The sequence below is a fragment of the Xyrauchen texanus genome, chromosome 2 (assembly GCF_025860055.1).
Source record: "Xyrauchen texanus isolate HMW12.3.18 chromosome 2, RBS_HiC_50CHRs, whole genome shotgun sequence".
In the NCBI taxonomy this organism is placed as follows: Eukaryota; Metazoa; Chordata; class Actinopteri; order Cypriniformes; family Catostomidae; genus Xyrauchen; species Xyrauchen texanus.
In genome coordinates, this window is record NC_068277.1 from 56194908 (window position 1) to 56218467 (window position 23560).

The window sequence follows — 23560 nt, forward strand, 5'->3', positions numbered from 1 at the left end:
CCACAATCGCTTAGGCGCCATTCTGTATCAACAATGATGACGGACTATGATTGACAGCTCGCTCACGAGCGAGGGGGGGTCTGTGTTGAAACACTGCTGTCAATCAACTATCCTGGGAGGGGCGTCCGACCGTGTGACGTCACACGGTCGAATGGCTCGATTTGAGGCAGGGGAAAATATATAAGGAGATTAAAACAAAAACACTGGATGGATTTTTATCATAATAGGATGGTTGTGTACAGGCACAGCCAACACACATTTCAGTACAATCAACTTGAAAAAGTGCATGTACCATTATATGACCCCTTTAAGTATAAAATAGAGTAATTCAGATTAATTCAGTCATTTCTACAAGTGATGAGTATTTGATTCACAATAAAAGAACCGGCTCATAAAGAGTCATTTATTCGGGAACCGGACTACATTGGTCAAGCTGTGTTTCAAGCTATAGATTCAAAAGAACTGGCTCATAAAAGTCATATACAGGTGAAACTCCAAAAATTAGAATATCATGCAAAAGTTCATTAATTTCAGTAATTCAACTTAAAAGGTGAAACTAATATATTATATAGACTCATTACAAGCAAAGTAAGATATTTCAAGCCTTTATTTGATATAATTTTGATGATTATGGCTTACAGCTTATGAAAACCCCAAATTCAGAATCTCAGAAAATTTGAATACTGTGAAAAGGTTCAGTATTGTAGGCTCAAAGTGTCACACTCTAATCAGCTAATTAATCCAAAACACCTGCAAAGGGTTCCTGAGCCTTTAAATGGTCTCTCAGTCTGGTTCAGTTGAATTCACAATCATGGGGAAGACTGCTAACCTGACAGTTGTGCAGAAAACCATCATTGACACCCTCCACAAGGAGGGAAAGCCTCAAAAGGTAATTGCAAAAGAAGTTGGATGTTCTCAAAGTGCTGTATCAAAGCACATTAATAGAAAGTTAAGTGGAAGGGAAAAGTGTGGAAGAAAAAGGTGCACAAGCAGCAGGGATGACCGTAGCCTGGAGAGGATTGTCAGGAAAGGGCCATTCAAATGTGTGGGGGAGTTTCACAAGGAGTGGACTGAGGCTGAAGTTACTGCATCAAGAGCCACCACACACAGACGGGTCCTGGACATGGGCTTCAAATGTCAAACGTCTTACCTGGGCTAAAGAAAAAAAGAACTGGTCTGTTGCTCAGTGGTCCAAAGTCCTCTTTTCTGATGAGAGCAAATTTTGCATCTCATTTGGAAACCAAGGTCCCAGAGTCTGGAGGAAGAATGGAGAGGCACACAATCCAAGATGCTTGAAGTCCAGTGTGAAGTTTCCACAGTCTGTGTTGGTTTGGGGAGCCATGTCATCGGCTGGTGTTGGTCCACTGTGCTTTATTAAGTCCAGAGTCAACGCAGCCATCTACCGGGACATTTTAGAGCACTTCATGCTTCCTTCAGCAGACAAGCTTTATGGAGATGCTGACTTCATTTTCCAGCAGAACTTGGCACCTGCCCACACTGCCAAAAGTACCAAAACCTGGTTCAATGACCATGGTATTACTGTGCTTGATTGGCCAGCAAACTCGCCTGACCTGAACCCCATAGAGAATCTATGGGGCATTGCCAAGAGAAAGAAGAGAGACTTGAGACCAAACAATGCAGAAGAGCTGAAGGCCGCTATTGAAGCATCTTGGTCTTCCATAACACCTCAGCAGTGCCACAGGCTGATAGCATCCACGCCACGCCGCATTGAGGCAGTAATTAATGCAAAAGGGGCCCAAACCAAGTACTGAGTACATATGCATGATTATACTTTTCAGAGGGCCGACATTTCTGTATTTAAAATCCTTTTTTTTATTGATTTCATGTAATATTCAAATTTTCTGAGATTCTGAATTTGGGGTTTTCATAAGCTGTAAGCCATAATCATCAAAATGATATCAAATAAAGGCTTGAAATATCTTACTTTGCTTGTAATGAGTCTATATAATATATTAGTTTCACCTTTTAAGTTGAATTACTGAAATTAATGAACTTTTGCACGATATTCAAATTTTTCGAGTTTCACCTGTATTTGGGAATCATCCTACACTTATATATACAGTTTCGTTTTTTGAAACAACTAAGTTAATTAACTCCCAAGTTTAATAAGTAAATAGACATTTCAGATTTTGATCTACACATGCATGTTAATTGCTCCTAACTTGAAATATTATGCAAGATAACTCATAAGATTAATAGAACTTTAAATGCAACTCTTTGGCTGAACTTAAAATTATCATGTAAACTCAACTTAGATGTAGAGAGAACAGCTAGTACTAGCTAGAACTAGCTGGTACAGTGAATGCTAGCATGCTGATTTCAAACACTATGCTTTGATTAGCATGGCAATTGCTCAATGAGTAAAACAATATACTGCAGAACAATCTTAAATTGTACCTGTCAACCTCAGCTCAAGCTCTGCTATTCACCAAAATGGTAACCACCCAAAACATTTAGCCTAAAAAAACACAACAAACCACTAAACAGTAACAAGTCACCCCTTTACATTTATCTTGCACAAAGACACATTATATAACACATAATTTGAACATTTACTCTCCCTGTCGAATGCCATGGAATGCTGGGAAATCCCTTAAAAAAAGAAATCACTTATTTCATTAATATATTTCAGGAAGTAGGAACATTTTGTGCATAACTTCCCATGGAAAAAAAAAAATCACTTACAGCACCTTTATGGTTAGAGGTTCATTCAAATCCTTAATCCTAAACATGTGCAATAGTAATAATGATGCTTGCCTAACAAGCACCATAAGTTAAAACACACTATTAAACACAGCGACTACCTAAGTGATAAGTCTGGTTTTGAATGGCAGTCATTTTCATCGGCTGAATCAAAGAGAAAGTCACTAAAATGTTTCCCAACTAAACAAAAAGCATATGATGGTGTTTTTATACATTAGTTCAACTCGCCATATGACAACTCGTGGTTAAGTTGAGTTTGCTTGACATGGATTGGCATTTTATTTTCAGTGAAAGAGTGGAATTCCCTGTTAAGGTTTCTGAAGAGCTTTAGGTCAAACTTCTTTTTTATTTTGACTTTAGGTAATAAAAAAATTATAATAATTGCCTATATATTTCTTCACCCATTACAGATGTTTTAGCATGACTATGCAAATCATAATTCAAGTTTAAACATTACATTATTGATTCCACTTGTCTCAAAGACTACGTTTCCAAGCTAGTCAGTGAACACACACCACGAGTATTATCATGTGGTTTCGCATTTCTCTTTCACTTGAGCAGCCCTGCCCTTTTGCCACATGTTCTGCCTTTTATCATACCCACAATGCCACGCTTTTACCTCTGTCAGCCACTCATGAGGATTGTTCTTTTAATGATTCCACAGTCACCTGATGCAACCTTGAAGTGCAGCAGAGTGAATGTAATGAGACACAAGGTCAGCGTACATGCACACAAACATTGAGGCACGCACAAAACCTTCAACCTAGAGATCTTAACCGACAATTGGCAGTATAATGCACAGGGGCCCACTTCACAGACACAAGGTAAATCGAGACAATGTCAAGTTCAAAAGAGCTATTGATCAAACACCAAAATTTGAAGCAGTCAGAGACATATTGCCTTCACAAGCTTTACATACAAGCAGCCTAACAATAATCTCTCTCCCTCTTCCACTGCAAATACTAAAGTTGGCAAATTATGACAACAACAAACGTACATCTTGGAATTAGTAGGTAGCTGACAATAATATCAATATGCACTCTTTTTTTAACATCAAGATTTTAGGTTAAATTTACATAAGGGAAAGTGTATATTTAGATATTTCAGATGTTTTTGGTCAACAAGTACAACTATTTTTATCACCTGTAAATACTAATGTTGTCATTACTGGGGGCCTGGAGTCACGATTTCGAATCCAGGGTGTGCTGAGTGACTCCAGCCAGGTCTCCTAAGCAACCAAATTGGCCCGGTTGCTAGAGAGGATAGTCACATGGGGTAACCTCCTCGTGGTCGATAAAGTGGTTCTCGCTCTCAATGGGGCGTGTGGTATTTTGTGCGTGGATCACGGAACATGAGCCTCCACATGCTGTGAGTCTCAGCAGTGTCATGCACAGCGAGCCACGTGATAAGTCGTGAAGCCCAGATTGAGGTGAGCAACCGCGCCACCACGAGGACCTAGTAAGTAGTGGGAATTGGGAATTCCAAAATTGGGGATAAATGGGATCAAATTATGTTATCTTAATTCAAAATTACTTGAAATGTCAAGTTTTGGGCTCTTAACTCAAATGTCTAAGTTCCTTGAACTTATTTTTCTTAAGCATCCATAGACTTAAGATTTTAAGTGTTAATTAATCAAAATTTTTAGAACAAAATTTAAGCCATGTGGAATACCCACAATGCCTTGTGCTTGAATTATTTAATTATGTTTCCTTTGTCAAAGGGAACATATGGGGGCATTTAAATATTTCTTATTAAATATTTATAAAAGTTTAGCTCTTTGGTAGTATGTTGTTTTGATGCAAATAGTTGTTTTATGTGATGTCATGATCCCTTTGGTCAAGTTGGACGTTGTTATTTTTAACGCTGTCTCTAGAATCTCAGTTCTCCTTATGCATGTCCAACTGAAGCACAGGCATATACGCATTTCTGTGGAGAAATAAGTTTATTTAACGATTGACCTACAATAATCTTCTTTAAGATGTGTATTACCGTAATTTGAGTCCATTCAATTAAAATTATTAAATTGCATTGTTGCAACAATAACTTTAAATAGCAAATCTGAGTTAAGTCTACTTGCTTCTTGCTACCTTGACTTATATATTTAAGTTAATTCTATATGAACACCAAGTTAAGCGAACTTCACTACACAAGTTTTGGAGATGCCATTACTCAATACAATTTAGGGAACAAATTTACTCAATCAAATGAGTAAACTTATTAGTGTTTTCAGTGCAGATGTTTTTGCAGTACAAGTGATTTTTAAGTACCTTGTCTCTCATAAAAACTGCATGCATGATAAAAAAAAATGTTGTTTAAAACAGTTTTAGATGAAATGTAGCATGACATACTGCAGGACATTGCTGTTTGAAATAATCAAATTTGAATCTCTAAACACCAAATTAATTAAATTATTTTCATCCATCTTGGTTTTAAAATTAAATTACTATTAACATTTGTATTTGTTAAGCTTTTTGCACCTTACACATTGGCAGCACACATTGCAGGCTACTGCTACATAGGACTGAACGACAACCACGTGAGGACTGCTTTAAAACAAAAAACATTATTATAAAGTAATAAAAACGTTGACACATTATTGGAGAATGCACCATATGTGGGCCAACTGACCTTAATATTGGATCATCTATACATATAGAAATGATAAAGAATCAATAAAAGAGGTTACTCTCATATGTACACAATAAAAGACTGGAGTGAGCTGGCTTTTCATAACTTCCTGGGCTTCAGATAGAGGCGGATGTGACTTATATTGCTGTTCACTTTTTTTGCATGCATTCTGACACACCCTAAAGCACCTGCACACTTTGTCACCAACACAGCGCAGTTGGGTTTTTCAAAACCTAGTCAGCTACCTCATCACTGGGTGATTCTCACAAAAACTGTCTTTAGACAGGGACATTTAAAAAAAAATGTCCTGGATATATTTAAACCCAAATCAATAAAAAAAAATATGATCATTTATATTACCAATTATCAGTAATGCAAAAATGAAAGGCAATAACCAGGAAGTACTACTATGATGACAAAAAATATTGTCTAAATAAAATATAATTTACACATTGCGGTAATGAGATTTATTAAATTCCCCGATTCTGATTACCATAAACCGTACCATTTTTACCATTTACCAAGTCATTTTTATTGTACTGTAAACAAAAGTGATGTACAATAATTTTTATTATTATTATAATGAGCACAAACGTAAAGTGGTAGTCTACAAAGGAAATGCTATACTTTTTAATTCAATATATATATATAATTTATTTTCACATTTCGGTAATGATAGTTGTGGGTAGGGGGGTTAATATGTGTAAATGTCGTGCAAACAATGTAACGATGTAAAGATAATGTGAAAAAAAATCTTAATGGTCTAAAACGTTTAATTTACGCAAAGCATATTATGTCCTTCGATTTAGATGTAAAGATTGACCAGAACATTTTCTTGACCGGTTTCGTGAGAATCACCCTCTCGTTCTGGGTCAGCTGGGCACACACACGCACGGTAATAATTACGATGCCCTGTAATGCTATCTAGGTAGGCAGCTCACTATGTTTTGGAACAAAGGCAATAAATACTTCTCTCCTAACGAGGCCTTTGAACGAGCTCCGGTGCGTCCAACTGTTGCATCTTCACAAACTATGGCAACTTCACACACAACTCACTTTCTATAGCTTTATTCACTAAGCGAGGCACACAAACGGCAGCCACTGTTTAAACGCAAACGTCGACCGGCTTATGGAAATGGACACGTTTTGCTAAAAACAAACACAAAAAAAAACACTGCGAAACCATTGCATTGTGTCGCTTCCAAAATGACCATCTGATGTAAATTAAACAACTTCGCCAGACCCAACAATACATACCAGCTGTTTAGATCTCTATAGGAAAACGCGTTGACATGTAGGCAAGTTGCAGCTTTCAGCCAGTCCACTCCGTCTCAAGTGAAAATAAAGCGTCCCCTCAGTGTACGCTACGAGTGCACCGTGTTTATTCCTGGAAACTTTGTTGCTCTCCAGCGTCAGTGTGTATAGCAGCAAGTAGGCGCCATGTTTGTGTTTTGTTACTTTGGTGCGCTCTCAGGTTTCTCGGGCTGACTGCTGGAGGCGCATGGTCCCGCCCATACCATGAGTGACTCGTTGCTCTCCATACCTTTACTCTCTCTCTCTCTCTATCTCGCTGCCTTCCGCTCTGCACTGCCTGCTTATGCCCCCTATCTAAAGACAAGTGCGCGCCATGAGTAACAGATGGCTTAATACGGATATACCCACTTTACAGCACAAAAAACGTTCTGGTCAATATCCTTATGCTTGTAGTTTCTTACTGCTAATAAATTCGACGAACCACAACACACAAATATAAAAAGATCGTTTGCAAAAAAAAATATTTATTACAAAAGATGCAACACAAACATTGTCAATATTTAACTTACATTAGTGCACAATTGAATTAGTTTGTACGTACTAAATGTTTTTAGTATACATTTTATAAGTATTCACATATGATCAACAAATCCTTATGATTAGGCCAAGTAAATCTAAAGTCAAGTACATTAAGAAAGAGTAAATTCATTTTGACAGATACTATTGTATCAATCCTAGTAAGTAAACAATTACAGTCGTTTAATTAAACAAAAATTACTGGATCAATACAAGTTAAGGTCACAAGACAGCATTTGTAGCATTATGTAGATCACCATAAAAATCGACTTGTCCACCTTTTCTTAAAAAAATAAAAAATAAAATAATTACAGTGAGGCACTTACAAGGGATGTGAACAGGGCACATTTTTGGAGAGTTTAAAAGGCAGAAATTTGAAGCTTATACATTTTGCATCAATTCTTCTGTTAAAACTTCTGTATTATTTGAGCTGTGAAGTTGTTAAATTGTTGTTTCAGCATTAGGTCTTCATGGCAACAAAGTTATACAATTTTAGTGATTTTCACACTAAAATTATGTTAACACAATTTGTTTACTTCTTGTGGCTATACTTTTGAAACAGGAAGAATGAGCATTTATGTATTGATCCCATTCACTTCCTTTGTAAGTGCTGAACCATAACCCCGACTTTTGCTTTTTTAAAAAAAAAAAAAGAGAGGGATTCAAAAGCCCAAATTTATTTTTGTGGTAATAACATTATGCCACAAATGCTGTTGATTGGGCTTAACTTGTAATAAACCCAAACATACCTTTAAATATACATTAGTATTCATCTAGAGTTAAGTTCACCAAACTGGGCAGGGCGAGTTTCTCTGACAGAGGGGGGGAAATACTCTCAAGCTTATCCAAATCAAGAGAGAATAGCCTCTCATCTCGAGCCCAGTGGTTCAAACCTGGGCTTTTCCCTGAATGTACCGGGGACCTGAAATCAGACTTCTCAAAGCTTGTGTCCTTGAAAGAGGCTTTATCTAAGGTGGCCTCCAAGCACATCTGAGCCATATGCAGGGGAAATTCTCCAAGAGGAGAATGTGATGCAATCGGTGGCAGTTCTTGATCGCTTTTCTTATCGATGTGGATCTCAACCGATCCATCGCTGTTGAACGACACATCATCGTCAAAAAGTTCTGGGAGCTCTTCTTGAGCAATGCTAAATTTAATAACATCACTTGAGCTTTGGCTGTCAAGAGCCTCCAGCTGTGAGGCATCCCATGACACAGTTGAGTGGAGAGAAACTCCCTGTTGGACAGAAGTGCACTGGGCAATGGTAGCTGTAGAGTCAAATACGAGAGAAGGCTCTGGACTTGGTTTGTGGAAAGGGCTGTTCATCTCTTCTTTGGTTGGGGAACTCTTGAGCCAAGAGAGGCTGTCATGTCGATTCCAGAATGCTTGTTTTTTCTCAACTGTGCCTTCCTCAACTGCTTTTCTCCATGAACTTCTCACATCCTTAACTTATGGAGAGAGAGAGAGAAAAAAAACACACACACATACACACACACACATATATATAATAGATCAGATGCATAAAAAAAAAAAAAAAATGTGTAATGTTTATAACAAGTAACAATTTTCAGTCCGCCTGAACTCATCTGAAGATACAATTTTTATGACAAACTCTCCTTCGGCTGGCGTTTTGTGCTTATCACATATTTAGTATGGATAGTATGTGAATGAGACACAGGGCTTGTGTCTCCCCTCACATTGCCTAACTGGTGTTCTTTTTCATTGTATTTTCGGACTTCATTGACACACAAGTGCCAGTGTACAGGTCACTCACAGCAGTTGCGCTACAAATATCTAATGGATTAAGTTTCCATTTCCATCAGCCAATCGTGTGGCAGCAGTTTAATGTATAAAATCATGCAGATATGGGTCAGCAGCCTCAGTTAATGAGGTTAATCAACCATCAGAATGGGGGAAAAATGTGATCTCAGTGATTGTTGGTGCCAAACGGGCTGGTTTGAGTATTTCTGTAACTGTTGATCTCCTGGGATTTTCACATACAACAGTCTTAAGAGTGTATAGATAATGGTGTGAAAAACAAAACCACAAATGAGTGGCAGTTCTGTGGATGAAAATGCCTTATTGATGAGAGGTCAACAGAGAATGGTCAGAATTGTTCGAGCTGACAGAAAAGCTACGGTAACTCACATAACCCCTCTGTACAATTGTAGTGGGCAGAATAGCATCTCAGAATGCACAACATGTCGAACCTTGAGGCAGATGGGCTACAAAAGCAGAAGACCACGTTGGGTTTCACTTCTGTCAGCCAAGAGCAGCAAAATGAGGTTGCAGTGGGCCTACAATTTGTGTACCTCAGCAGAAATCCAGATTTGTCAGACCAGGCGATGTTATATCCAACCATCTACTGTCCAGTTTTGGTTAAACTGTGCTCACTGCAGCCACAGTTTCCTGTTCTAAGCTGACAGTAGTGGTACCTGGAGGGGTCCTCTGCTATTGTAGACAATCTGCCTCAATGTTCAATATGTTATACAATCAGAAATGCTTTTATGCATAGCACTGATGTAACACGTTTATTTTTTGTTACCGTTACCTTCCGGTCAGCTTGGACTAGTCTGGCCATTCTCCTCTGACCTCTGTCATTAACAAGCCATTTTTGCCCACAGATCTGCCACTCATTGGATGTTTTGTTTTTCACACCATTCTCTTTACACTGTTGTAAACATCCTGTTGCAACACTCTATGATCATGTTGAAGAAAGAATTGTCATAGTAAATTTTTGTTTTTACTCGCCAGACTTTTGACGACATGTAACTAAAAAAAAAATATTAAGCAAACTGAAAAAGGGGGCCTCTTCATATATCACCCAATATAGTAATTTTATTTATTTAGATTTTAAATCACATTTTAGCTTTTTAAAAATTTACAAATTTCACATTCTATCAATTTATATGATGTCATGAAATTGCATTTTTATAAGCTGTTGTCATGGTTTGAAACTTTTTTGGCACATTTTTAACAAAACAATTCACAAGGTAACAACCTAAATAATGTAAATTAGGGGTCACGATATTCAAATTTGTCTGACAATTGTCAAACAAATAATTGCGATTAATTTAAATTTAATTTATCAATTGTCACACATTATACATACATTTCTGCATATACATGGTGAAATTATTTATTTTTCACATATCCCAGCTAAGCTGGGTCAGAGTGCAGGGTCAGCCATGATACGGCGCCCCTGGAGCAGATAGGTTTAAGGGCCTTGCTCAAGGGCCCAACAGTGGTGTCTTGGTGGTGTTGGGGCTTGAACCCCTGACCTTCTGGTCAGTAACCCAGAGCCTTAACCGCTGAGCCACTGCCCCATGACGATTAATTGCCTGTTTTAGATGTTTCACGAATATGACGATTAAGTACCATACAAACTCACTATGTGTGCTTCATGTACACAACAATGTCATTTATAAAAATTGTGTTTGGGTCAAATAATAAGAGTATATGATATCCTTTTCAGGCTTCAAAAACATATGAATGACAGTCAAATATAAAAGTATAAAATGTTAAATAATTAACATAATATTTTAATTATCAAATATGTCTAAGTAACTAAAATAAATCTCTCTTATTTGTACGATTTACTTTTGATCCATTGGACTTTCAATGTTTTGTTTTCATTTGAAACCCAGCCAACCTGTATAGCTATTATATTATGCAATAGTAAAATATTTCTGCCTTAATTTCTTCCCTTCCCACATTATTTTAAGGCTCTCGGATTATCTCACAAGCCCTCATTTCTCGTGATGGAAGACTTTTGAGATTCTGTTTCTTGCATTTTATCATCTCCACAGAAATAGAGAAGGGCATCTCCTCACTGCGTGTTATTAACACTGTGTGAATAAACCCAAAATGACCACAGACATTTGCCATTACATGGCCATTAAGTGAAACAGGAGCGCTTGGTGTTCACAAAATTAATATATTTATACCTTGTCATAGTTTCGCGGGAGTTTGGTGCAAGCCTCTATAGATGGCGTGCACAGAGCACTTGAGAAGTGGTTCATCTTCACACGCTCTCAAGAGAGCTGCTCTTGTGACATACATGGTGAGGTTCCCTGAGATGCTCGGAGTTCAACTGAATGAAACAAGTGCTTTTTCCTGCGCGCTCATGAGACAGCATGCAGGGAAAGAGGAGGCTGAATCCAGCTTCTTAATCAACTGCTTTTCATTCAGTAAAAGGGCCTCGGTGCTTCGACTCTACACAACTCTATCACTGGCGAGTTAAATGTTAATATTTACTTGCCAGTGGCTAATAACAGACGTTTTTTGGTCGTATAGTGCAAAATTTATTCGCATATGCAAGTGATTTACTCACAATATAGAGGGCTGTGTTGTGATTGTGCGTTAACTTCCCAGGAGATCAGCTGTTAAAGAAATACTCAAACCAGCCTGTCTGGCATTAACAATCATGCCATGGTCTAAATCACAGAGATCAAATGTTTTCCCAATTCTAATGGTTGATGTGAACATTAACTGAAGCTCCTGACCCATATCTGCATGCTTTTATACATTACGCTGCTGCCACACAATTGGCTGATTAAATAATCATATGAATAAGTAGATGTACAGGTGTACCTAATAAAGTGGCTGGGGAGTGTATATTCGACATCAAATTAAAAATAGCAATGGGTGGCAAGTGTGAGTCTGATGAAACAGGTGTATTTAATTATTCACAGAGTTGGAGAATGTACTTTAAGTGTCCTTACGATATTGATTTTTATGGATGAGAGCAGCAGAGTACTCTGGCGTGCGCAGAGAAAGAGAGCGGGCAAGATAGTGTATGTGTAAAACAAAAGTGCTTTGAAATAGTGGATGCTCTGCCGTTTCAGCCAGAATAAATGAGGACACGTGAACATATAAAATGTGATTTTGAGGCATCAGATACACAAATGTATGATAGTCCTAAATGGAGAGAGCACAATATGCAGATTAAGCCAATTTTTTTTTTGCCAATTTTGGAATCCCAGCCGGATGCTTTTTTTCAGAGAAAATACCATGCATGGTCACTCTACCCTTAGTTCATGCTGTACATGTTTACAGCCTTTGCAAACTGATAATCAAACAGTCAATAAACATTACACAACAAAAAAAATAAACTTTTTGATGTGTAATGAAACTGTACTTGAGTAACTGGAAATCCTATGCAGCATCAAAGCATTACCGCCTTGAAACCTGCACTATTTTCTAATTGGGCCGGATGTAAAGACTTATAATGATATTTCAGTCTGTTTCTCACACAAAGACATGGAATATAACAATCCAATTGGATGTATTACTTTTAAGCTACCTTTACATGATTTTTGGATTTTTAAAGTTTTGATCCCCATTAACTTGCATTATATGGATAAAAGCACCTAATTTTTTTTTAAATATCTTCATTTGTTTTCTGCAGAAGAAAGTCATACTGATTTGGAACAACATGAAAGTGAGTGAATGATGAGAGAATCGTAATGTTGGGTGAAGTATTCCTTTAAAGAGAAAACATACTTAGACTTTCAGGTGTACGGCACAGCTGCTTCCTAGTCGAAAAGGGGTCAGATATGGAATTCAGTAACTGCCCCAGGTCCACATCCCTCCTTTCATTTACTGGACTCATGATCACAGCCTCTGCAACCTAACAATCAAACAAGGCAATGAAAACTTTTACCCTTTTTTTCCATTTGTTTTTTTCATTGCTTGGATAATTCAAGCAAAGGAATGTCTGCCCCGTATCTGTCCGTGGCGATTTCCCTCAGTTCGCACCGGTCATCAGAGAGCAGGTTTGATATAGGGAAAACTTGTGATGGGCAAAGCACTGCTCAGGACTGCCCATGTATCAGTTTCCCAGAGCAAAACCTACAACACACTCATTATCATCAAGTTTTCAACTATCTGTGGTAATCGAATTACATTCCAAAAAAATTCAGATTAATTTCGGTATATAAGTTATGTCCATTTTGTTTACAAATGAAAGCAATTCTGTCTTCGCTAATGCTGTAAATTATACAGGTAACCTTCTTGTCATCCATTATGAAAATTTCAAATATTAACCACAGGGATCAAGCAATGCAGTTGCAAAACGGCTATTTATCTACCAGTTTTTATAAATCAACAAACAAAACTCAAGTAAACTTTAAAGTAAAAGATCAAATATCAGGATTTTATAATAAATAGGTTTATTATCGAAAAATATTTGTACCCAGCCCTAATCTGTGGTATGTGGCATATTTCACATCTACAACTCAACACTGCCTCTTATGAGTGAATCAATAGAATCCCTATGCAATGTATTCTAGGTTCACCCAGGTTTTCCCTATGCACTTGAAACACATCAAACACGTACTTGACTTGCCAAGTTGTCACATTCCAAATCTAGAATTTGTGCCTTATTCTTCATGACAGAGGTCTTTGTCTTTGAGAGCAGAGTTTTCCTGTGGCTAGCCTACGGGAGAAAAATGCAAATTATAACATGTTAAAGAACATTAAAAAGGAATATTCCGGGTTCAATACAAGTTAAGCTCAACAGCATTTGTGGCACAATATTGATAACCACAAAAAAAAGCAAAAATCTAGGTGAGGCACATACAATGGAAGTAAATGGGGCCAATTCATGAACATTAACATATTCACCATTTCAAAAATAGGGTTAGCCATAAGACATAAACAATGTGTGTGTTACCAGGATTTTAGTGATCAAATCGCTTGCTAACCTTTTCTGTGTAAAGCCAATTTTACAACTTTGTTGCCATGATGATGTACTGTAATTTCTACAGTAATTTTAGGATTTGTTGACAACTTTACAGCTCATAATACATGTGTTTTCACAGAAGAATTAATGAACTTATAAATTATAAGCTTCACATTTGTCTTTAAACCCTTCAAAAATGGGCCCTATTCACTTCCATTGTAAGTGCCTCACTGTAACCTTCATTTTTGCTTGTTTTTAAAGAAAAGGAAAGACGAATCAAAATATTGTTTTGTGTTAATCAATATTATGCCACAAATGCTGTCGATTGAGCTCAATCTCAAAGTCTTTCTAGCAAGTCGGTCCACTGTCAGCCATTTTTGGAACGCTCTCGGGAGGCTATTTCCAGTCATGCCAGCACAACTCCTATCTACTTGAATTGACAAAGACCAAAATCTCAAAAACAGTTGGTCAAGATTATAATCAAAGAACATATTTTCAAATCAGCAATAAAATCTAACAATACTGACAATAACAATAAATTGCGATTCTTTACCTCATATTACATTAAAAGACAATTTTCCTGGCTTTTATAGCTAATGCGCATGCGAGTTCAAGAGTTTATTGATAGGGGATGTCTGTATCTAAAAGGTGATTGGCTCTTTTAACTTTAAGGTGAGACTTCCTTTCTACATCCATTGACCATTGGGTGTTCAGAGCTCCATGGTTGAGCATTCCAATTTCTCCCATTCATTTTAATAGAAGTGGCCCATCTCTGCTAATCTTTTCTAATAATCTCCATGAACTTTTAATGAACCCAGAATATTTCTCAAACTATGTGGAATAGACAATTTAACAATGTCCATTGTGGCGATTGATTTACTGGAATTACGTTTTTAATTCTACATAGTTTTTGTGATCCAGAAAAATGCTTCTGTTAAGGGACATAAAAAAAACGAGCACAAACTGATTTTTACAGAACCCTTGTATTATGTGCACACAATTTTGATGTTGCAGCCAGTTTACATTTATTAATTTCTTTTCAGTGATTAATAAATTACATCTAAGGAGCAAAAAGTACAGATCTTAACCAGAAAAAAATACCTGTACGGGACTGGGTGTCTGGACAACAGACTGAAATTTGATCAAGGAATTTTCACACAGTGGAGCATCACAAGTTGCTTGTTTGGGGGAAAAGCAGCAGTCAGAGAAAAGCAGAACTCCATTATCTTCAGTTGGCAATGAAGTGCTGTTGAGAAATTGGAAGGGAAGGTTACAGTAACAGAGTATTTCTATAGAAAGATGCTAAAGATTAAAGTCATTTTTCTCCTCTTTTCTTTCCAAATGGTCAAAAACAGAAGAGCTCTGTTACTTCTTCTCTTCAGGCTTCAGGTGGACTTCCGTTTTCTCAGTCACCTCTGGTTTTCTTTTAGAAGTCTGCTCTAGCAGTCCTGAAAGAGAAAAAAAATGACATTTGCATCAGAGATATAAAAAAATTGATACAAAATACAATCCCAAATTTTTTACTTACCAGTTGGCATACTGGAATATTGGGAGAGGATGCTAGCCTTAAAGCTAGCCTCAGAAGCTGGCTCAAATGAGAGTGGTGCCATAGGGGAGACAAAGTCAAGAACCTGTTACAATTACAGAGACAAGTCAGAAACAAGTCTTTCAGAGTAAGAGAATTATTAAAATGCACCAAACCAAAGTAAATGATTAAAGTGACAAGATCGTAAGCATACGGTGTGTGAGTAATGCTTTGTAATTTGGTCACAGCAAAGGGTTTCAGAAACATGAAGTAAACTCTATGGCCAGAAATAAAGGAAACAGTGATTCACAGCCAAGATTTAAAATCATAATGCTTATCAAAAATGAGGCTTACGGGTTCTTCTTTTATGAAAGGGGTGAGAGGTGTATTTATCAAACACTCTGCCCACTTCCTCTCCCAGTCCTCTTCCAGCCTCCTAATGGAGCTCTTGATTTCTGGTGCATCCTCTTTGATCAGTTTACGCCTGGAAGAGAATGAAAAAGCAAATAAAACCAACCTAAAAATACGTGAAAATATCTAAAAGAAAATGTAATCCGGAGTCCTAAAATGAATGAGTTAAGAGGATGGTCATAAGTTTTACCTTCCAGACACTAAAAACTTCATCAAGTGACAAAATGAAACATAACGATTATTGTCTTATGTAGCTGAATAACTGGTAAAAGCATCAAGTCAAAAGTAATTCTATCCCTTCACTATTTTTAAGGGCTTTATAATTCAGGTGTGGACCCAGAGGGTGTGGTCACATATTTTAATTGCCAACACATGAATCAAATCAGAAGCTCACAGTCAAACTTTATAGGGATTGTTCACCCAAAAAAGAAAATTCGAATCACTATTTACTCACCCTCACGACATGCCAGATGTGTAAGACTTTCTTCTGCAGAACAAAAACAAGGATTATTAGAAGAATATATCAGTTCAATGGGCCCATATAATGCAAGTGTATATTGACCAAAACTTTTTTAAGCTCCAAAAAGCACATAAAGGAAATCCATATGAATCCAGTGGTTTAATTAATGTTTTCTGAAGTGATCTAATCGATTTTGAGTCAGAACAGACCAAAAAATAACTCCCTTTTCACTGTGCATCTTGCCATTGCAGTCTCGAGGCACAATCATGATTTCAAGCTCGATTACACTTTCTAGCGCTTGACGCATACACAGAGTAATAGATGGTGCTAGGTTGTGAATTTGAGCTTGAAATCGTGATTGGCAAAGAGACTGCAGATGTCAAGGCTTATAGTGAAAAAGGAGTTACATTTGAATCTGTTTCTTACCCAAAACCGATTGGATCGCTTCAGAAGACGTATTAAATCTCTGGAGTCTTATGGATTAACTATATCCTGCATTTATGTGCTTTTCAGAGCTTCAAAAGTTTGGCCACCATTCACATAATGTATGGACCTACAGAGCGGAGATATTTTTCTAAATATCTTTGTATTTGTTCAGCAGAAGAAAGTCATACACATCTGGGATAGCATGAGGGCGAGTAAATGATGAGAGAAGTTTCATTTTTGGTTGAACTATCCCTTTTAATGTGACACTGGGGCTTAATTATTCAATTCAATGGGATAATTTGCGTGAAAATTTTATTTGCACACAAATGCTCATGTTTCATGAATAAGGCCTAAGAAGCGCACTTACATGCACAATCTTTACTGATTATGCTTAATAAACCAACAACATGAGGTCACGTAAATGCCTTAATTCTGTATTTTGTGTTCTTTAGTTGGGTTGTAAACAGTTTAAGCAAAAACTCCTACATTTTTGCCCATTACCCTGATCTCGCTATGCAAATTTTTTTACTGGTGACTTATTCAATGTTTCCATGTCTTTTGTGTATGTCTATTAATGTTTTTATGTCAAAAACTCATAAACGCATTTCTTGTGTTGTTGGGTTTTTAAAATGTGTGAGTTTTTATAGTTATCAGCATGTTGTCCTGGATTAACAATCCTAGTTTGTCTGATACTAGGAGTAATAATTTTTTACTTAACAATGACTTAAAAATAATATCCTAAATGTTTAAAAAGAAAAGGAGACAGTAAAGACAGAAGCATTTTTTTTCTGGTACCTTATAAACATGAGATTCTCTCTGGAGCGACTGAAAAGGACAGCTTGATCCTGGAGGGCCTGGTGACTGAATTGTGTAGTGGGTCTTATAATCCTTTTCCTCTCTTCACTGAGAATTCCTAATCCTTCATTTAGAAGTTCCAGCAAACGCACAAGCACAGGCTTTCCGCCCTCAAACAAGCTCCCGACACTGGACTAATGACACAAAGAGAGACATCATCAAGTTTCATTAAACACCAAAATACAAATACTGACCAATTAAGAAAGAAATCACTTGTGTCATTTCTCATTTGTTTAGAATGATTCATGTTTATCTATATTAAAAAATATTTCTTTGCCTTTTTCCCCCCTGTACCACTCACCTGGTGTGATAGCCGCTCCATTCTATCACGTAGAACTGTAGGTATCTTTACATTCAGGTCTTTCCCATCCAAGGTGTACTGGTCTACCTGTCCACGGATCACACTCTCCACTACTGCTTGCTCTCCTTCAAGGGTAGATAAGACACTGTCTGTCTCAGCCCAAAGGCCTCGCACCTGAGAAAAATAACCACCATAAACAAGCCAATATAAACCAGAAAAATTGAAGGAGTGGTACTGGAGATATTAGAATGTCAAATTGGAGCAATATTAGTAATACAATTATCAAGCTGTTATTAATAAAGCAAATGAGAAGTGAGCAATGACATTTTGTGCAAACCTTTTGACTTTTTGCAAGAATGTCTCCCTGCAAATCTGCGTTACTGTTGTGTTCTCTACAAACAAGAAACATATTGCTTTAAATTAAGTAAAAATGATAAAAAATCATCTGTGCAAATGTTCTATTTATATTTTCTCCCCAATTTGGAATGTCACGAGGAGGTTACCCCATGTGACTCTACCCTACCTAACAACCGTGCCAATTTGGTTGCTTAGGAGACCTGACTGGAGTCATTCAGCACGCCTGGATTCCAACCTGTGCAGATTCTTTACTCGCTGAGCTACCCAGGCTCCCCATCTGTGCAATTTTAATTTATTTCAATCAAGTTAAGCCAAGTAAAATATTTTTAAAGCAGATTTACTTAAGCTTATTATCATATGTGGCATCTTCTTCATCAAGGTCCCTCAAAGACTTCTCCAAACCTCTGAAACAAAAGCAAATTGTAAGTCAATATAATATTCTCTGTTTATTCCTCAATATTAGACAAGAGTACAACTAGTAATGTATACAAGTTTTATCTAGTTAAAAAAGATTTATACATGCAGTTGACTGTGTCATGCAATTGACTGAGTTACTAACACTAAATAATGGTGACAATAATAACTTGTTTAATTTATATAGCGCTTTCAGCCAATGCTCAAACATAAAAGTGCATGTAAACAAACCAAGCAAACCAAACAATATCCATATTACAGACAACAACGGAACCCCCAAGTCAACAGTATTGTCCAGAGTGATGATATTGATCAGCAGGACTGTGACAATTTCATAGACACTATATACAAAGCATTCGGATAAAAAAATAGAAAAAGAAAAAAGTAACAAATGCCACTCACTTAGCTCTTCTCTGATAGTCCTGAATGAGACGGTCCTGCCCTACAGTCACTCTCTGGAATTGTCTCTTCACCACCTGAAATCTTTTCATTTCCAACGCCTGTGAACTTGCTGGAACTACAGAAGCCTCTGGAGTCCATGTGTCATCTACGAATTGATGTGACAAAATGTAGAACATGATCATACAAATTCTGCAAACTGAACCTGAGCATCACAATTTGATTCTTGGATAATAAAAAATAACATTATCAATAATATACCTGTGGTATATGTCTTCAATGTTTTCAGCATAACATGTTTAGCCAAGTGGAGCATCAAGTTGATAAATCTTGGTCCAGAAGGGGAAAGCAAATGTGATGCAGCCACCTTGGGAAAAGAGCTACCTTCCTCATTCTAGAAACGCAGAGATAATGTAATTTCAGTACAGTATATAAAGTCAAAGGCTGTGCGTTCTCTTTAGTTTAGCGTTTCTGCAATGTGCCTTTTTCTTTGCTACAATTAACATGCATTATGAACAAGACAAACATAACAACTTGGTTTTACATGCTACACTTTCAGTCTGTGTATTAACAAAAGTATAAAACAATAACAAAAAGGGTACATTGCATTTTATTTTTTTTAATAGTTGGACACAAAATCAGGCTATAAAGGCTCAATCAATTAAGTTAGCAAAGCATTTAATATTTGAATTGCATTTGCCAGAAACAACTGCTGATACCTTTTGGGGTCTTTTTATTTGGCATTTTTGCTTTTATTTATAGGAAAGCAAAGTGCAGACAGGAAAGAAGGGGTAAGAGAGGGGGAGTAGCATTGGGACACTACTCAGACTAGTGCGGAGTGCCAACAGCTCTGATGTCTAATATCTAATCCCATGCAAATCCTTCTAGACGTTTGCTTTTTTGTCCTTAAATTGTCTCTACCCATACAAAAGACAGAAAACTAACAGAAAACTCTTAACAGCACACAAATTACACATACCGCTATATCTTGGAGCCAACCCAAAGTCAATTTACGAAACTCAGCATCACATTTGTGATCCCAAACTGGCCAGCAATGTCTATAAAACAAAAACATTTCAGTAATACAAGCAAGACATGATAGCAAAACAGTGTTGTATAGTAGAACTACCTGAAGACTTCTTGCGCATGAGTGGGATTGAGTTTCTCGAATAAAAATTGACTGACAATGTAGAATCCATCTTTGTTTGGCTTGTCAAACATGTTCCTGTCAAATAAAAAATAAAAAAAAAACATAAGAGTACTCAAAAGAGGGGTAATTACTGTATATAAATGTATATTATACTACAAATACAAATATTCATGTAAAAATTACGAAACATCATTCATCAAATTACTGGTTGATAGTAAAATAAAAAACAAAACAAAAGGTGTGGTATTTTACTATTGAAACATACCGTTTACATATTTATGTACATATCCAAATTGTACTTTACAAGCTACTCAGTTATGAAGAAAACCGGCAGATTATTGACTTACATTCCCAGATTTAGATGTTTGATGTTTTTTGCAGCGGTATCCGGTCTGAATTCGAGGCTCATGAGGCACCACCATAAATATTTACCGTTTGTTTTGTGAGGTTTAGACATCTCGCCTTTTACAGTAGTAGGCTAACTGGCAGGGGAATCATACGATGTATGCCTCACGGATTAAGTGGACAAACGGTTTGCGAACCAACAATTACAACCCATTTATTCCATAATATGCGTTATTACGCCTCGGCGATGCCGACTCAATAAATACACACTAAATAAAATGTTCACATACATTCAACAACGAAGCAACTTCCGTCTAACCGCCAAATTATTTGAGGGTGTTTACAGCATCCGAGGATCCGTCTGGGCACTTTAGAACGCTACACTACAGACTGCACTACAGTCTCGTTCACTAGATGATTCACGATATCTATACAATACTGATTGGACGAAGCAAGATGGCGTCAAGTACATTCTAATTGGCGCATTTAGTATGTTCAGCCCGTTCAGTGTCTTTACTGATCAGCGTTCACATGTGCCATGTGGACAAGGGCGCAAGAGCATTTCGTGTATTGAAAACGACTATTGAATTTGGGCGGGGACCTCTGTGACGTTGCAGTTCTTCCTACGGAAAGCGATAAGAACACATTTAAGTTTTTACAATTATATTTTTTCTCAGTTTGGTGGCCTAGATTTCCTTTTGTTATGTAACTACAAAATTGAAAAATTACAGGCAACGTTATCTGCTTTTCATAAACAGGTACTTTTGGCTTGGTCTTTGATATTCAAGCACAAATTTTCACCCCATAAATATTTTATTTGCAATAACTGTAACATTTTATACAAGAATAAATCTATATTTTTTCAGAATTGGTTTGATAAAAATATTTTGTTAGTCAATTAATCAATTCTCAAGGGTTATTGTTTTCATAAGGAATTTCTAGATCATTTTCAGTTTCCTGTTTCTCCCAAAGAATTTGCAATAGTGATGGGTTCAATCCCATCAGGTGTTCTTGTTTTATTGAGAGATGCTAAATCTCTACTTCCAGTCTCTTTGAGTTGTGTTTTGCTTCACCCTACAAACATAATAATAGATCAGTCCATTCATTATTCCAGCAGGAAATTGTTACTTTACCACCTGTAACGGCTTACTGGAATAATGCAGTAGGTAATATCTGTTGGAAAAAAGTGTGGATGCTTCCACATCTCTTCATTTTAACCAATAAAGTAAAATAGATTTATTTTTAAATAATTCATAAGTGCTACCCAGCAAACCACTACTTAAAAAAGTTAAAAAAGGATCTTTCCTCCAATTGCTCTTTCTGTGTCAACTCTGACGAAACTGTAGCTCATCTTTTTTGGTTTTGTCCCTTTACTAAAATGTTCTGGCAAGATGTTTTAGGATGTATTAGGAATTCAATTCTTAATGAATGTGTGTTGTATTGGAAGGATGTTGATTTAAGTGTTTTCTTTAACTAAGCTGTTATTCTTAATACTTATTGTTGTGTACTAATTTTGTTGTACCACAGTGTAAACTGAATGTTCAAATAAAGCATTTAAAAAGAAATAGGAAAGAAAGGAAAAGAATTACACATTTAACAGTGTCAACTTTAAATGCAGAGCAAGGATATTTTTTCATATAATGCCGATTGTGTTTGGCTGAAAGAAGAAAGTCATATACACCTAGGATGGCTTGAGGGTGAGTAAATTATGGGATAATTTTCATTTCTTGGTGAACAAACCATTTAAGAAGGAATGTTTAGGGCCAAGTTTCATACACATCCTCCAGGAAATCCAAGAATACAGCATCTGTTTGGAAAAATGTTATAAGAAAGCAAAAAAAAAAAAAAAAAACAATCTATGTTTTTCATGAATATGCTATATTTGACTTGCACCACAAGCTAGGTAGTGTGTATACTTCCTATATTGTTACACACTACCTGCAAACACTTTTTATTAAAAAAAAAAAAAATGCAATTGTTTAGTAATTGTTTGCAGTTTGAGAGATCTACTAATAATGTATTTTTCAATATGGATACATTGTTTAATCAATATATTACATTAAAATGTATATGAATGTAAAAGGAGGAATGCATAATTTACATGCTGTAACTGTTTATAACGGTAATATAACTATGTTTTATAAAAAAATATATATATATATATATTATTCATTTGCTGTAATCTTTTTTTGCAGTACACTAAAATAGCCCTGCTCTGTGTCCAATTATTTTTTGAATGTTTTAATATCCTATACAGTCTGTCAAATAATATTTCCAATTAAAGAATTAGAATTTTTATTTTGTGGTTTTAGATAGAATTTTACACTGCAGTGCACTGATGATAAAGGGAAAGTTTACCCAAAAAGGAAAATTCTCTCATCATTTATTCCCTTTCATGCCATCTCAGACATGTATGACTTTCTTTCTTCTGCTGAATACAATTTAAGATTTTTTAGAAGAATATCTCCACTCTGTAGGTCCATACAATGCAAGTGAATCGTAAGTATAGGACAATACTTACGACTTACCGGACATTTCAAACTCCAAAAATTACATAAAGGCAGCATAAAAGTAATCCTTGCGACTCCAGAGTTTCAGTTTATGTCTTCTGCAGTGATGCAATCACTTTGGGTGAGAAACAGATCTGTATTTCAATCTTTTTATTACTTGTTATTAATTATTTATGTGATACATGGCAGTGATAATTATACTGCTTCCTGTGTAGGTGTTGTCTGTATTGTGGCAGTGTTTTGTGGTGTTTTGCTCTCTCTTTCTCTTTCCTTCTCAATCTCTCCTCATTGCAAAGGTTAATGGACAGCAGCCAACAATGGTTACCTTTTGATTGCTGCCTGGTTCTGATTGGTTGCTGGATGGAGAGCTTGAAGATAAAGCTGGAGAGTGAACTCAATTGAAGGAGGCCTTTTTTTGTGTCCAGGCTGCTGAGATGGTTTTCTCCTGCCCCAGAGTTGTTGTTGTTGTTGTTGTTGTTGTTGTTGTTGTTGTTGTTGTTGTTGTTGTTGTTGTTGTTGTTGTTGTTGTTGTTGTTGTTG

At 36.6% G+C, this 23560-nt stretch overlaps 2 protein-coding genes and 1 non-coding gene across 5 annotated transcripts in view; all 3 read right to left on the reverse strand.

Annotated features, from left to right (window-relative positions):
- Nucleotides 1-6801, reverse strand: part of LOC127652412 (DENN domain-containing protein 4C-like) — a 109426-nt gene extending 102625 nt beyond the window's left edge. For both annotated transcript variants that reach the window (XM_052138549.1, XM_052138538.1), the window contains exon 1: nucleotides 6610-6801. The gene's annotated coding sequence lies outside the window, so the exon portion shown is untranslated. The remainder of the gene's footprint in view (nucleotides 1-6609) is intronic.
- Nucleotides 6802-7129: 328 nt separating this feature from the next.
- Nucleotides 7130-20835, reverse strand: LOC127652424 (HAUS augmin-like complex subunit 6). Of its 2 annotated transcripts, none has more exons than XM_052138581.1 (16): nucleotides 20513-20835; nucleotides 20145-20240; nucleotides 19995-20073; nucleotides 19277-19382; nucleotides 19019-19163; nucleotides 18544-18606; nucleotides 18183-18237; nucleotides 17846-18019; nucleotides 17485-17678; nucleotides 15747-15876; nucleotides 15396-15498; nucleotides 15237-15315; nucleotides 14969-15113; nucleotides 13523-13621; nucleotides 12688-12814; nucleotides 7130-8630 (listed from the first exon to the last, which is right to left on the reverse strand). In XM_052138581.1, the coding sequence occupies exons 1-16, from the start codon at nucleotides 20620-20622 to the stop codon at nucleotides 7945-7947; spliced, it is 2391 nt and encodes a 796-aa protein (XP_051994541.1). In that variant the 5' UTR covers nucleotides 20623-20835; the 3' UTR covers nucleotides 7130-7944. The 2 variants fall into 2 exon arrangements, with proteins under 2 accessions (XP_051994541.1, XP_051994533.1); XM_052138573.1 differs by having other exon boundaries at nucleotides 19277-19409.
- Nucleotides 12896-13026, reverse strand: LOC127619900 (small Cajal body-specific RNA 8). The gene has a single exon (XR_007967640.1). It is a non-coding gene; the product is annotated as a small Cajal body-specific RNA 8 (non-coding RNA).
- Nucleotides 20836-23560: the final 2725 nt, after the last annotated feature.

Coding starts and splice junctions, on each gene's coding strand:
- LOC127652424 (XM_052138573.1), bottom strand. CDS start 20,622: ATGTCTAAACCTCACAAAACAAACGGTAAATATTTATGGTGGTGCCTC. Junction 19,410..19,994: donor GTTGGCTCCAAGATATAGCG/GTATGTGTAATT, acceptor CTGCGTTTCTAG/AATGAGGAAGGTAGCTCTTT. Junction 15,316..15,395: donor ATATTCCAGTATGCCAACTG/GTAAGTAAAAAA, acceptor TTTCTCTTTCAG/GACTGCTAGAGCAGACTTCT.